Here is a 16921-nt window from a genome sequence, read left to right as displayed (position 1 = left end):
TTGTCATCTCAATTACTTCTTTTTATATATATATATATTTACATACATAATTTTTCTCAGCCGTTAACTTTATAAACTAATAAAGTATTATTTTTTATAATAACTTCGTATGATATCTCACCAACAATTCTTAATGAATCAAAAACAGAATTATCAATTTTATTTAAATAAAAAATATAATTGATTTGACACCCGTAGCAATAAAAAATAAAATTATCATTTTTGTCAAATAAAAAATATATATTCATTTGACATCAATAATAATTTAAAACACAATTTCATTAATTAATTAAGGATATTTTCATTTTGCACAGGATATACCGTATCTGAATCTATCTATATCTATATTTATATTCTATATTAAAGTATAAATAGTCATATTGATTTTTTTTATTTGTCTAAATTACCCTTACTCGATTATATTTAAGTACATTGAATGAAATATTTAAATAAATTGAATGAATGAAAACTATATAATATATTCATAAAATGTTTTGATTTCTTTTAGTTTTTTTAATTGATTGCACATTAAAATTCAAAAAAAAATATTTTAACCCAATGATTAAGTGTTGTTTTATATAAAAAAACAGTTGCTTTGAATTCTCTTTTAAAATTTGATAAAAGTTTGTTTCGTGATCGTACTATCATCGACAATTAATTTTATAGTAGAGTAGTGAGTGTCATCTCCTCTCTTACACTACGTAAGTCGCTCAATGTTTTTGAATTATATGATATTTAAAATCTCTTTTCCATTTCTCTAGAAAAAATCTAGAGAAATGTACATATACGAACCACTTCTAAAATAATATATTTTAAGGGGGTCAATAAAGGTATCAAGGTTAATGTTTCAAGCATTAAACTAAGAATTTTAAAAAAATTAAAATATTGTATATAAATATGGAAGTTTGTGATACAAACTTTTAGATAAATATAAAAATTGAGAGAAATTTCAAGAAAACCGGTATACAAATTTAGAAACTTTCATAGTATTTAAAAATATTTTGAAAGAATTTGTGAGAGCTTATTACTACACTATTAAGATTAATTTTGACCTCTCATTTAAAAAAATAAATTTATAATTAATGGATTGAAGTTCATTTTTAATAATCAAGTATCAATATTTTCATCAAAATTTTCTTAATAAAATATTTTACTTATTTTCACACTATTTTACTTAATAAAACAAATATATTAAAAAATTAAAGTTGGTGTATTTTACTAGTACAAATAAAACCACACCCCAAATATTACAAATACATAATTATGAAATTAATTGATAAATTTTAATTAATTAGTAAATAAATTAAGATTGAAATTTAAAAATATTAAAATTTAAACAAATTAAATTGAAATATATAATTATGAAATTAATGGATAAGTTTTAATTAATTAGTAAATAAATTATAGATTGAAATTTAAACAAATTAAATTGAAGTTCGTTATAATATTTGGAAGCAAATTATATTAATTAAGAAATTAGATAGTAGTTTAAAAAAAGTTTAAAAGAAAACTAATATATTATACAAACATAATAATAGTATATTATATATATTATATATAAATGACAAGAGTGGGGCGAGTGGGCCATCCACCCCCTCCGTCCCACCTACCTTTTACTCTAATACATATATATATTTACATGTTACTTCTAATTGACATACACACAGAGGTAAAGAAGAATTAACAAAGTGCAGTGAAAACGAGATTCTTAAAATTTTGACTGGCACCACGTTCTAACTAACAAACATAATGCACCAAGACCTATAAGAAAATCATAACCTAAAATGGATGGAAAAAAGAGAAAAAAATGGTGCACTTGGACTGGAAGAAACTCTTATGATTGTTAAATCATTCGCATTAAATTAACTTATTTCACAGTTTCAAAGATTTATTTCAGTCAGAGAAAACCAAAAATACACAAAATCATTCACTCAAAACGAGTGAAGCCAATTGATTAGCGGTGCTACTGGCATGTCTCTGAGGTGCATTTTTTAGGACTTCCATAGCCTCCCCTACTTTAGCCCTAAGAGATTCTGGTGACTCCAGCAAATGCAAAACCTCTGTTTGATCCATTTCCAGGAGCATGCCCGTCACCTTAGCCGCCATCTCATGCTCCAGCTGTTCTACCAGAGGATACAAACTTTCACCCAACATCTGCACACCAAACATAAACGCTTAACCAAATAGGTTCTTAACCAGAGGATACCCTTCTTGCAACAATTGTGTACATATAATGATTAAAGAAGAGAACCCTCACCGTCCTCTGCTCAGAAGGCAAAGCATTTGCAAGTGCAGAGGCCAGAGTTCCAACTGGAACCGGACCATGAGGTCTCCTTTCATGCATTGGCCAGTAGCTATTTTCCTGAGCGATGGGAAGCATGCCTGTAGTACTACCTTGCCCAGAAACATTAGGCAGCCCATATCCAAGAGGGAGATGATATGTATTGCCCCTTAAAAGCATCTACATCACAGATGAGATGAGTTATGAATAAAATTTGCGGAAAAGAAAAAAAATCGACGAGTGGAAGTTCCACTGACCTGATGATGCATGAGCGGAACTGGGGGTTGGGTCTGCTGCAAAGCATCAGAACCGGGACGTCTGCCACTATAACGTGGACTATGGGGTCCATGTTGAATAATAGGCAACAAGACATTTGGCATGACAGTTCCAGGTGGCCTCACACCAGGAATAAATTGCTGTTGATATCCAAATCCGGGCTGAAATATTAAGTATGGAAATCTTGTTAGCAATGACATGTATTCAATTTACTTAGAAAATAATGAGTGTCAAAATTAGCTACCATCCGTAACATTTTCTGTGAATATGTATTACACTAAGTAATCAGTAGTTTGAAAAAATAGAACTTCTATAGAAGATGTTACCACTGGAGGAAGAATAGCATGTGGAGCACGCCCATAGGGGAGTTGTTGGCCTATGCCCGGCCCACCAAGAGGGTAAATAGGCATATGAGTGACTGCAGGTACAACTGTATTTGGTCGCATATTGGAAAAAATAGCCTGTTTATATGACAAAATTACAAGCTTTGTTCAGTCATTCAGTCGTAACCCAACTTAGGCTTTTCTTCAGAATACGTTAGAACAAAAAACTAAAGACAAATCTGAAAAGAAAAACCATAGAAGAAAATACCTGTAACCGTGCTCTTCTAGCTTCCTTTTTTTCTGCAATGGCAACATAAAGGGGCTTGCTGTGAACCATCTTTCCATTCATTTCTGAAATCTGCCAAAGAAACAATATTAGTTTTGGCCTTTGCTTATTTGGACTAAATGGTATGTGAATATGTCTTACTGCTTTTGAAGCCTCTTGGCTTGTGGAGAACGCAACAAAGCCTGATCCTTTACTTAATCCTTTTGCATCACACATAATCTGGAGATGAAATAAGGCAATTTCTTAATGATTGACACAATCAATGAATCAAAATTGTAAAGACTTTCTAATTAATGTTCTCCACTAACCTTGCATGATGTTACAGTACCAAATGGAGAGAACAATTCCTTGAGCTTGTCATTGTCAATCGTGTCATCTAAATTTTTTATGTAGAGATTGTTGAGGCCTAATGATTTTTCATGTGCCTCCTTTGCAATCTGCTCCTGGCGAAGCTTTAGTTCTCGTTCTCTTTCATATTTCTTTTGTGCTCTTGCCACATACCATTCCTTGCCATTGAATATTTGGCCATTAAGTACTTCAACTGACTTTGCAGCATCCTCTGCATTCTCAAAGTTGACAAACCCAAAGCATTTGGAATTTCCATACTCATCTCGCATCACTGCTACACTAGTGATTGATCCAAATTCACCAAATGTGATCTTCAAATCTTCTTCGGTTGTCAATTCAAAAAGATTCTTAACAAATACGTTGGTAAACTTAGTCTTGTCAGACGTCTCCCTATCTTGCTTATTAACAAAAGGTCCTACGTACAATTCTTTGCCAAACAGCACTGCACCATTTCGGTGCTGAATAGCATTCCGTGCGGCTTCCTCATTGTCATAATGCACAAAACCATAGCCCTTTGACTGACCCGAAGCATCAGTTTCAACTTTTGACGAAATAATGTTCCCATATGGAGAAAACAAATTGTATAGTGCTTTGTGGTCAACCTCTTTATCCAAATTCTGCAAGAGTAACATCAAATTTACTTGGGGAAAAGGAAAGAGAGGCCAAACTGAAAACTAAGATGGTCTAGAATTCATAATAAGTAAATGACGAAAAGATAAGCATGAATACCTTAACAAATATGTTCCCTGTACCACTTTTACGTACACTTGCGTCTCGATTAGAATATGCAACCCTAATACATTTTCCATTTAGAGGAGTGAAGTTCAAATCCTCAATGGCTTTTGCAGCTATTACAAACACAAAGAGAGAACGTCAAGAATAGCGCAACAGAAAGAACCAAAAAAAAAGAAAGAAAGAGGAAATGGTAGTACAGAAAATCAAAACTTACAACCAGATTATCCAGCTTAGAATAAATAAGAGTAACTCCTTCATGACAGGTCAAATTGAACAAAAAAATAAGTTTACTCAAATAGATTCAATTCTTAGACTAATGTCAATATTGAATTCAATCAACCTGGAGTTGAGTATTAAGAGAATTAGGTGCTCAAATTCTCTAATCCTGTAAGTAGTATTAAACTAAACAAAAACAAATATTCATATATTCTTTGCACTTCATTACCTTTTTGAGGTCAACTACCATATGAATAAAGAGAAAATTGTAAAATTATGTAAATAAATTACTTGACATTCGGTCAAAAGAAAAATTATATGCATAAGTCTTACAAGCTGAAAATATTCATTTGGGCCAGAGACTTCCCCCCATTCACTTGATTTCTACTATTTTTCTCATACGTAATGACTTAAAATAGTCTACTTGTTTGTTCATGTTCAACACCACTACCTCTACATCCAGATTGTTGAAGAAACAGACGACCAATTCCACGGTTCAACACATAAAAAACAATAATTGAACTCGACTTCCTAATTCGAAGAACAAAGATGAAACTAATCTGCAAGTAAGAAGCAAAAATAGAAATAAATAAATATCCATCAATAAAGGCATATACAAAAAGTAATTTCACATTCCAAATTTGTTGTGAAAAACGAAGGCACTTCCAAACAGTAGTAATTCTGTAAATACAGGCATTCGAGTAATTCTCACATCGATCATAAGAGAGGAATATACCGTCTTGGGGATTGCTGTAGTTGACATAACCATATTCAAGTGGACGCTCGGTAGTTGGATTCGTGCATATTTTGACGGAGACCACATCGCCTACCTGACCGAAGAGACGACTCAGTTCTTCCTCCGTCACGCTCGCATCAAGGTCTCCGATATACAGCGCCGTCACAGACTGCGCCGCCGTCTGTGCCGCGGCATTCGACCCGGTCTCCATGTCAATATGAGTAAAATACAGCAATTTTTTCCTGTACACAGAAGTCTCCGGTTCTCAACCCTGTCTCTCCTCTTGTGATCAGAAATCACAACAAAGAGCAAGTAAGATATCAAACAATAAATAAAATCTTCTACACGTTCTCAAAAATCAATGAAGGAACGAATAACCAATCAAAAAATCGTCGAAAATTTGAAATTTCGATACTCCAGAAAAACGACTATCGCTCTGTGAGACTTTTTCCTTCTCTCAATAAATCAAAACAGAGAAGAGAGAAGGTGGTATCTTGGTAGATGGAGAGAGATAGTGCCGGCGGCGCGTGACCGGTAAATATATATAGATATATATATATATATACAGAAAGAGAGAGAGAGAAGTTGAAGAGGAGAAGGAGAAGGAGAAGGAGAGAGAAGTTGAAGAGGAGAAGCAGCGCCCTGGAGGAGTCCAAGGAATTTGAAGCGGCAGGTTTTATAGTTGAGGGGTGAGTGGGCCCCACGGAGGTGACGCGTTCATATGGTGATTCGTTGATACGATCAAATATACTGCACTTGAAATTCTCTTCAAATTAGGTGTTTTAACTTTTTAGGACTATTAGTACGCACTTCAACCCTATTTTACAACACTTACCATTTTATTATATTTTTTTTAATTTTTTTCACATATTTATTAATTAATACTATTATTCTTCATTTTTATATTAATTATATTATCAAATTTTCAAAAAATATTAATTAATATATTTTATATTGAAATATTAAAAAATATATTTGATTTTATAATACTTCTACTAAGTAATATATTTATTGATTCATACATAACAATTAAACTCGTATGATTATAAAAAAAATATTTTATTAATTAATCAAATAGTGATATATGAACGAAACAATATAATTAAAATAATATAGCAAATAAAATATTAAATATGTGAAAGTATAAATATGATCATTGTTAAATTATTCGAATTATCTGAAAACTTCAATATCAACTTTAATTTTATAATTTTAAAAATAAATTAAAAACAATGAAGTTGATTAAGATTATTATAATAAGAGTAAAGTTGGATTTATTTATAAAAAAGCCAAAACAGCTATAAGCACCTCCTAAGGTGCTTCTAACTTTTAGTGTAAATGTGCTTTTTTTAGTCGTTTCAAAAATAGAAGTTGACAACTGAAACACTTCTAAATACTTTTCTGGAGTCAGATGTTTAAAAACGCTTGCAAACAATCTCTTAATAGATATTGTATATTAAATATTTATATACGCCTAATATGTAATACGTTCTAAAAATTTTAAGAAGAAAAGAAATCTATTAAGGGAGTGTAGGCGAAAACTTCTACTTTGGAGAAGTGATTTTAGTAGAGAAAATTGGAATTTGTAACAGAATTAAAAGTGGATAATATTTGTAAAAAAAAGTAAAAATTAGATTGTGTTTGCAAAAATAAAGTTAATTGGTTAATGGCCATATTGTCCACATGCATTAAAAAAAGATACTGGATTGTTTATTATTTGCACTTATCTTGTGATAATAATATTTTTTTCACAAAAAACAATAAATTATATTACAACTAATATATTTTATATTTAATTTTAGAAATATTTATCATTTATATTATTAAAATATTAAATATTAATGGTAAATATTTAGCTCAATAATGTTCCTAAAATAGATAACCTTGCATGATTGTCAAAAAATATATTTTTTTAATTAATCATAGCAATTTAATTTATGTTTTTTATGATATAGAAATAATATCCCATAATAAAGAAAATAAAATCTAAAAATTTTAAAATATTAAATATGTGAAATTATAAATTTTGTTAGTAATAAAGTATTCTAATTATTTGAAACTTCTTTCATCAACTTTAGATGAAAAATTTTAAAAATAAATTAAAAGGCGAATCAAAATAAGATTTTGATATGGAGGGTAAAATAGTCCAAAGAAAGTTGAATATATTTAGGAAAAAAAGTCAAAGTAGTTAGAGCACCACCAAAATGTTTCTAACTTTTGGCTTAAAATTAATTTTTCAAGCAGTTTTGAAAGCAAAAACTAACATTGTGTTTGGATCTGTGTTTTAGTTATTTTGTTTTGTGTTTTGAAATTAGAGAGAGAAAAATAGAGATAAGTAAGTGTGTGTTGAAAATAGATGATATGTTTGGGTTTGTGTTTTGGGGTAATTTAAAATATTTTAAAATAAATAGTGTATGTTTGATATTGGGATTTGAGAGACAAAAATTACTGTTCATTGTCAAATCATATATTTTTATATATAAATATTTTATGTTTAATGTTGTATTTTTTAGAGACAAAAATTACTGTTTATTGTTAAATCATGTTTGTTTTATATTATGTATATATATATATATTATGTAGAAAGTTGAAAAATAAAAAAACACACAGATAAGGTGTAAAAACACAAAAACAAACATTGAGTGTGTTTTATTTTATCTCAAAAAATACAAAAATGCGAATCCAAACACAGCCTAATATTTCAAACACTTTAAAAGTACTTTTCTAAGCCCAAAAACTAAAGAATATTTTTACAAAGCTTGCACAAACACTCCCCTAATCAGTAAAATATATCTACATATGCTTTTTTTCATTTGAAAAAAGAGTAAACGTCAATTTCCTACCATTCAATAGGGATGCTTATAATATTCAAAGACTTCTCGCAAGTCCAACTCTAAATAATTAAAAAAAAAAACAAACTTAAACAATAAGGCCGTGTTTGGACTAACTATATTAAATGAAGAGCGAAATTGCAGGGTTTTGTGCCAACCATAATCCGACGCTATAGCTCACCCACTCTATCTAAGATTTTTCACCTTTCTACCATTAGTGTGATAAAGAAACAATTAAAATTACAAAAGCCTCTTCTAACTCCAACTACGAATTCTTTTTACACTTTCTTGTTCGATAAATTATTTTAAGACTATAAATAGATCTGTTTTTAAGGGGATTTGATATTATATAATTTTATATTAAAAGAATTTGAAATTCATCGATCTTGAGCAAACATAATTCAAATTTATACATTCATACAAATTTAAGTAATTTGTCGCTAAGGATTTGATCCATAATTTTAAATTTATTAATTCAAATGGAGTCTTTTTAAGATTGAGTTCCACTAGAATAATTTCAAGTGAATCGTAATAAAATGTTATTTATCAATTGCTTGTACTAGGTCACACTCCATACTCTGATATTTTCAAGAATAATTATATTTATATTCTCTAACTTATGGTCTGTGTATATAAATTATTTTGTCTTTTGTATGATTATAGAAACTACCCCCGACAACCAAAAAGCAGGGGTAGCTTCTGTAACGACGTCGACGTTTTAGAGGGGTGTATGTGTAATTCTTTAAAAGTAACGGCGGTTTGTACATAATAGTGACGTTTTTGTTAGTGTATGTGTAATTATCTAAAATGCATTAATAATTTGTGTAAATAGAACACAGATCAATAAGAGTAAATGTAATTATCACATATTTTTAAGGGATAAATATACTATCCTCCCCTAAGGTTTGGTGTAATAGAGCCCCTATAGTTTGAGAAATTACATCTAACACCCCTGAGGTTTGCTTTTGTCTAACAAATAAGTCTTTCAATTAGCTAAAATTCATTGAATTGCTGATATTAAAAAAAAGAATAAAAAAAAATTATATTAACCCCTGATTGACCCTTTACTGACTTATTGCAGGTCAGGTCAAATAAATCTTTTTATGATCAAATTACCCTGATACGTCTCAATGCGTTAATGCATGTGAGGAGGTATATCTTCACCGGATAGTATAATTCAAAAATCTTTTTACGATCAGATTACCCTCATACGTCTCAATGCGTTAATGCATATGAGAAGGTATATCTTCATTGTTATAAGGATAGTATAGTTCAAAAAAGATTATTCAACCTGCAATAAGCCAGTAATCAGTCAATCGAAATAAATATCAATTTTTATTCAATTTTTGTTTTTTTAAATTATGAATGTCAGCAAATTCAGTGAATTTGGACTAATGGGGAGACTTATTTGTTAGACGAAAGCAATCCTCAGAGGTGTTAGATGTAATTTTCTAAGTTATAAAAAATTTATGTGTAATTACACAAAATTTCAAAAAAGAAGATTACAATTATCCGTATTTATAATAATGTGAGGTGGGTACATGGTGAGAAAGCTAGAGGAAGAACAAGTGGTTTGTAGGCAGCTTCGTGGAAAATGGTAAGAGAATTCTAAGAGAAATACAGCAGATGTCCGATTTCCTTAGACGACCGCGTTGTGGTTTCCTTGTGGAGGCCGAAATCTAGCTTAGATCGATCAACTCTACTTAGTATGGGTTTTTCCCCACATAATTATGTTTGTTCTTGTGTGATATCTCATTGGTTTCTCCTCCTTACTGGATTCGTTATATATGTTTCCTCCATTCCAATTCATGTTGGGTCCCATTCCCATTTTGTTAATGCAAATACATTTTTGATTATTGTTCACATAAATTTCGACTTTGAGACTAGAAAATATCAAGAAATAAAAGAGTTATAATTTTTATAAGTGGCGAAATGTACATAGAACCGAGTATTGGATTTGTTGTATGTATGTGTTAGCCATGTGTGTGTAATGTATCTGGAGTATGCGGTGGATGTCCCTTTTTAAGGCATGGGCGAGGATGTTTTGGGTAGTTTGATCTCATTTCTATTGAACTTTAATACCACGAGATTTGATATAAATAGACCCATAACAGATTGTTTTTAAGCATGCTTCGACCCAATTAGTCTATACAAAATTTAAGGAAAAAAAATTGTATTTATCTTGGATGAATTAGTAAAATTCATAAGACCCAAATTTAGGGAGTGTTTATTACAAATACATTACTTTACTAAATTTGTCATTGAACTTAATTTAAAAATTTTAATTATTAGTTGATTTATTTAAATATTTAAATTTGATAAATTATTTCAAAATTTTAGTGTGGGTGGTTACACTTGTGAACTTGTGATAGAAGTCAGATGAAGCAGACAAGTAGTTGAAAGGGAAATTTAAGATGAATTGTGAGTTTGTGGTGTCGACCGTATCCAAATTTAAAAAGCACTACACAAATGCATTACCTTCGCCAAAACAAGAAAGTGGAAAATAAAAGGAAGAGAGGACGAGAAGGTAGATACAAAATAAGAGGAACCTTCGACTTCACTATGGAAAGATTAGAAAGTCAATTACATTGTTAATGATGTTTAGCTTAGTTGGTAAAGTTGAGATTCCATAATTTTAGAAATTATGAGTTCGAGGTCTACTTTATGCATGGTATGTCATTTACTGAACAGTATGTGTTGATTGGATCTAACTTATTTCATATTATTAATTAGAATATTATTGTTGTAATTCGATATAAATAATTGTAATCAATTTATTTAATTATTAATTTATTGCCCTTATTTCCAAAAAAAAAAAAAAGCGCCAATTACATTTAATGCCTCCCATCAATGAGAAGTTTAATCTTTAGGAAATCAAAAGTAATTCAAGCAATTATAGCATGATTGATGGGATTATGACCACATCAAGGGAATTAAGACATTTATGAAGAGTCCATGAAAAGACAATTTTGCCCCTTCAAGAAGTTTCCATCTGTACACAAAATCCCAAGAGACGAGGGCGAAAAAGTAAAAGTCTATCACTTACCTTAATTAGTTGGTTAGTATAGAAAGGCTCTCTTCCTAGCATAAGGGGAGATCACTCTTTTTTGGGAAATAAAAGAAAATCATTCTTCAAGGCAATGAGGAGCTCTAGATTATAAAAATCATCTGTTACATATCTATGATGGTAAATCAATTAATCACTCAAATAAAATAATAATTTTCATATATTCTGGTTAATTTTCAGCTAAGATGTAAGCCAACCATATGATCCGAGTTGAAGGTTGAGGTTGCCTCGAGGATAGTGTAGATTGGATGTTTTGGAAAGCTGAGACGGAAAAGAAATTATTAGGCTTGTCAGGTGAGGTGTAGAAAATGGGAGGGTGGGAAATTAATAAATAAATAAATAAAACATTAAAATAATATATAAATTAGTTTACTAATAAAAAGTGAAACATTAAAATGTTGCTCCCACTTAATAATAAACTATAAATATTGTAAAAATAAATAAATAAATGCAAGTTTACCCCAAAATGAGATAGACTTGCATTTTTAATGTGAGTCGATAGTAGGAATGTAAACGAATCAAGCTCGGCAAAAAATCTGAGCTCGAGCTCGACAACCTCAGGAAATCAAGCTTAAATGGGTAAAGAAATGATGTCAACTTTAAAATATATGACTTGAATCACCAAAAGAAAATCAGACCCCACATCCTTATTTTTCAGTTTCGAAAGAAAAAATAAAATGACCAAAATACAAAGAATGAATCGCATGGCACAATCTTAAGAAAGAAATATAATAAATGAAACATGAACAAACTGTGTTCAAAAGCATCAGGTTTTACACCTATCAGATACAAATCCACAACCAGTACAAGCTTCAATAGCCATACATCTAAACATCCAATATGGGCAAGCCTCAAAGAGTCAGCAGAATGCATAAACACGTCACACGCTTCAAACGAAATGCATATTAAAACCAGTGCCCTTGGCAGTATGATAGTTTAGTGTGATAATGTTCCAAACCAGCATTATTACACTTCTCCTGCAGGTGATCCAAAGACAAGATCACTCGTTCAATGATAATGAAGCCAATTGCTCAGCTGGGTTGCTGGCCTGCTGCTGAGACACATTCCTAAGGACATCCATAGCCTCCGCTACCTTAGCTTTCAGAGCTTCTGGCGACTCCAAAAGGTGCAAAACCTCTGTTTGATCCATTTCCAGAAGCATGCCGGTGACCTTAGCGGCTGTCTCAGGCTCCAGTTGTTCGACAAGTGGGTATAAATTTTCACCCAACATCTGCATTATTCAATTATGTTCATATGGCATCAAAATATAAGCAATGACCCATAACCAATCCAAACATAATAGTGAGGAAAGCTACAAGACATAAATTGGAAATAACATTGCACCTAATGAGGGGAGCCAGACCATTCTATAAGAGAATTTGCAAATGAGAGACAGAGAAGTAAATGCTCACCGTCCTCTGTTCGCTAGGAGAAGCATTTGCAAGGGCAGATGCCAAAGCTCCAATGGGAATTGGCTGAGGCATCCCCACATCACGCAATGGCAAGCCACCCATTTCATATGGTACTGAAATCATCCCTCCAGCCACACCTTGCAAGGAAACATCAGGCATGCCACGTCCAGGAGGGTAGCGATAACCACGTCCCCTTGGAACCATCTGCACAGAAGAGTCAATAAACGGTGAACAAAAGGTTTAAATATACAAAGCCATAAGCGAAAGTACCACAAACCTGCTGTTGCATTACGGGAACTGGCTGTGGGCCCTGTTGCATTTGAACAGCATTACCTCTCCTTCCACCAGGACGTGGACCTTGCTGACCTTGCTGGACCATAGGCACAAACATATTGGGCATAAGAGGCCCAGCAGGCCTCATACCAGGTACAAGTTGCTGTTGATACCCAAACCCAGGCTGAAAAGAAAGGCAAGGGATAAATACATTTAAGCATCTTTCAGTCATGAAAATAGCCCCAACTCATCAATTCAGAATATTGCTGGGAAAATTAGCATTTCAATTTGGTTATGGGGATCAGGGGCATGCTTAAGTTGAAGTGGGTGATTCAAATCAGAGTTCAATGCATATTCTGAATTGCTAAGTTGTAAAAATGGAAACCGATAAACATTGGTCCTGATATTGTAGATTAGGACAAAAAAATTACATATCCCAATTCCTTCAATTTCAGTTCCATCTTTACTTTAATTGAGACTTTGGCCCCTGGAATGGTAATGGCTCTAGGGATGGGTTTCCTAAATAGGCAGAAAATGAAGATGTATCTTCAATTTAAAAAATAAAATAAAATAAAAAATTGGAGCTGAACAAATGTGTTTCAATTTCAGAAACCAAAAGAAACGTAATACACATTTATCTTTTTCTCCATATAACATCCTCTGCCTTTCTCAAAGAGCAAAAAATAGTTAGCATACCATCAATATCAGTCACATAAGCATCGTATAAGACTCATTTAAACAAGCATTCTATCTCAAACAATTGAAATCCACCTTGACTTCAGAATCATAAAAGGAGAAAGATATATTACTTGGGGAGGAATAATGGCAGGTGGAGGTTGTCCATAGAATATCTGTTGCCCCAGACCAGGACCACCAGGAGCATACATCGGTATACGAGGTGCAACAGTAGGTGCCACTGTAATTGGCCTCATTTGAGCAAATTGAGCCTGGATAACATCATAAGGGATCAACATATTCATGCAACAATTACATAAAATTACCAATAAAAGCAATTAAACTAACAAGAAAAGGAGGATCAGATAGGAGTATCTTTTAGCCATTTGGTTTTTCATTTCTCATCACAAGGCTTCTAGATAGCAGATTCAAAAGAACCAAAAAAGAACCTTGATGTGTACCTGTAGCCGTGCTCTCCTATCTTCTTTCCGTTGAGCAAGTGCAACATAAAGAGGTTTGTTAACAATCATCTTGCCATTCATTTCCGAAAGCTAAAGAACAAACAAAGATAGAGCTCTGATCAATAATAGATAATAAGGTGTAAAGGCATAAGCGAATAGAACGCATGACAATAAACTCACAGCTCTAGAAGCCTCTTCAGGCGATGAAAAAGCAACAAAGCCTGATCCTCTGCTAATTCCTTTTGGATCTCGCATCACCTATGTAGACAGTGGAGCAAATGAGGTAAACAATTGCCTATTTATATGATAATAACTTCAAGGATGAGGGATGCCAATAACCAACCAAAGGGTGAAACCATCCACCAACCTTGCATGAAGTTATCGAACCAAATGGAGAGAACAATTCCTTCAGCTTATCATCATCAATGGTATCATCCAAGTTCTTCACATATAGGTTTGACCCCTGTGATTTGTCAACTGCTTCCTTCACACTCTGTTCAAAGCGGTGTTTCAATTCTAGCTCCCTCTCAGATTTCTTTTGGGCTCGCCCAACATACCATTCCTTGTTATCAAATTTCTTGCCATTAAGGGACTCAACAGCTCTAGCAGCATCATCCGAATTGTCAAAGTTAACAAATCCAAAGCATTTTGATGTTCCATCTTCATTTCTCATCACAACTATGCTGGTGATTGGTCCAAATTCACTAAATACCTTCTGAAGATCTTCTTCAGTTGTTGATTCAGACAAATTCTTCACAAACACATTAGTGAATTTGGTTTTGTCTATTGACATCTGTCTTTCTTGCTTGCGAAGGAAAGGTCCCACATATACTTGCTTCCCATTCAATAGCATGCCATTGAGCTTCTCAATAGCTTTTTGTGCAGATTCCTCACTAGCATATTGCACAAAACCATAGCCCAAGGACTGACCAGAAGAATCTGTTGCAACTTTGCACGACAGGATGCTACCGAAGGAAGAAAATGTATCGTGCAGAGCTTTGTGGTCAATTTCCTTGTCCAGATTCTAGTCAGAACAAAATACATGTAACCAGTGAAAGCAGTAAAGATGGTGCTTCCAGCCATCCAGAAAATTGTTTAACTTACAAACTGTAAGCTACCAGAGATATGGCATCCATGCAACTAAAAATTGAATAGGAGATAGGGGACAGTACCTTAATAAATATATTTCCAGCACCACTTCTGCGAACACTGGGGTCTCGATGAGAATACATTATCCTAATGGGTTTTCCATTGAGGGGAGTGAAGTTGAGGTCTATCAATGCTCTCTCAGCTAAGATGAACATAATGAAAGAACGATTAGGCATGGCATTAAGGCAGATATAGGTAACCTTAATAGTTGCGATGCAGAAAGCAGTTAAGAAAGGAAATCTGGTTACAGTATAAGAAACAAATGCAACACAACAGCTCACAACAGCTCTAAAATTAGGACTCTCAAACCTGGCAAATTACAGTATCAGCTTCATCTTATTCATTCCTATGGGGACAATGTTCAATTAACACTAAAAGCATTTTTTTGAGATGCTAAATAGTTAATTTTAAATTTATAACCTAACAGCATAAGGAAGAAAATGCCATACATTTTCACAGGCATCAAGTATGTCCTCCAATCTCCATGATGTTAAAAGCAACAGCATGGCTTGCTGTCACTGATGAGTAAGAGCAAAATGGCTTCAAAATAGTAAAGTAGGAGCACATGCCCCATCATAATTATCATATTCCCAATTTTTTAAAGCCTTTCACCTAACCAAATCGATGAAGACATAAAGGCATATGCGTTAATTGCTATCCTGTTAAAATAAAATCCATGGAACTCGGATAGCTTTGTTTATCATATTGAATTACCCTTCTAATCACTTAAAACTCAAGGGTATATTCAGCAATATAATACTGATTTAACCATACACAGAGCAACAAGATAGAAACTCCATTCAGCCTGCGTAATTAATATGGCATGAAGCCAACATAACAATCAAACACCTAGCTCATCACACCACTATTCTTTTTTTGTTAGTAATGGTTGTAGCTGAACAGTTTTATTATTATTATTCTAATGTCTGTGTAGTCCCTCTATTACACAAGTCACCAAAATTCTCCTCTTTCTTCAACAAAAGTAGGACATGTGTGCCAAAGGAGGGGGGGTTGCAAAATTGCCGCTAGTCTTTGTAATGCTGTGGCTCAGCTTACTTATGGGCCTTGGTTGTCTACGAATTGTAATATATTCTTTCATCCATGACTAAAGATGCCAAGTCTGAAGCCTGATCATGGTCAGTTCAGAGGAAGAGCCAAGTGACGACGTTATAATGTAAATTTGTGGTTACAATATAAAGTAACACAGATTTCGTACCATCTTGAGGGTTGCCGTAGTTGACGTAGCCATATCCGAGCGAGCGCCGGCTAGTCAAATCCCTACAAACCCTAACCGACAGCACATCCCCCATCTGGCTGAACAGATCGTAGAGTTGGGAATCGGTGACGTTCGCGTCGAGATCGCCGACGTACAGAGAAGTCACGAACGGCGCGCCGCCAGACGACGCGGCATTCACCACTTGCACCTGAGGCTGCATCTGAACCTGCGCTGCCATCAATTCAACCAAAAAAAGCCCTAATACAACAGACAAAATATTTTTTTCGAAGAGTTTGTAATTTTTTTGGTTTTTTTTTCTAATTACTTCCCTCTCCTCTTTTTATTATCAAAATCAAAGGAAAAGAAATAAAATCACAAACAGATTTAATTGCTTGACCGAAAGCGAGATAGATGATGAAATTCAGAATTTCTTTTTTCAACGAAATTTTCTAATTTTTTCTTTTTTGAGTTTTTCAATAAAGAGAGGAGAGGGAAGGACTCATAGGTCGGAGATCCGACGGAGTGCAGGAACAATCACCGCCAGCAACGACGGGCGGCGACGCCGAGAGATGGCGGAGATTGCAAAGGAGAAAAATTGGAGGGCAGGTTTGAACTGCGCACTACAAAAATTTAAGG

At 33.2% G+C, this 16921-nt stretch overlaps 2 protein-coding genes across 2 annotated transcripts; both read right to left on the bottom strand.

Annotated features, from left to right (window-relative positions):
- Positions 1719-5832, bottom strand: LOC105172707 (polyadenylate-binding protein 2-like). Its single transcript, XM_011094252.2, has 9 exons — positions 5202-5832; positions 4244-4362; positions 3475-4131; positions 3308-3385; positions 3149-3238; positions 2884-3018; positions 2539-2718; positions 2258-2461; positions 1719-2154 (listed from the first exon to the last, which is right to left on the bottom strand). Exons 1-9 carry the CDS (start codon positions 5410-5412, stop codon positions 1924-1926), a joined length of 1905 nt encoding a protein of 634 aa, XP_011092554.1. The 5' UTR covers positions 5413-5832; the 3' UTR covers positions 1719-1923.
- LOC105172706 (polyadenylate-binding protein 2-like) lies at positions 11802-16921 on the bottom strand. The gene is made up of 9 exons (XM_011094251.2): positions 16286-16921; positions 15093-15211; positions 14288-14944; positions 14101-14178; positions 13921-14010; positions 13594-13731; positions 12789-12968; positions 12512-12715; positions 11802-12330 (listed from the first exon to the last, which is right to left on the bottom strand). The coding sequence occupies exons 1-9, from the start codon at positions 16521-16523 to the stop codon at positions 12100-12102; spliced, it is 1935 nt and encodes a 644-aa protein (XP_011092553.1). The 5' UTR covers positions 16524-16921; the 3' UTR covers positions 11802-12099.

This window comes from Sesamum indicum, linkage group LG10 (genome assembly GCF_000512975.1).
Source record: "Sesamum indicum cultivar Zhongzhi No. 13 linkage group LG10, S_indicum_v1.0, whole genome shotgun sequence".
NCBI lineage: Eukaryota > Viridiplantae > Streptophyta > Magnoliopsida > Lamiales > Pedaliaceae > Sesamum > Sesamum indicum.
This window is presented reverse-complemented; position numbering and strand designations above follow the sequence as displayed.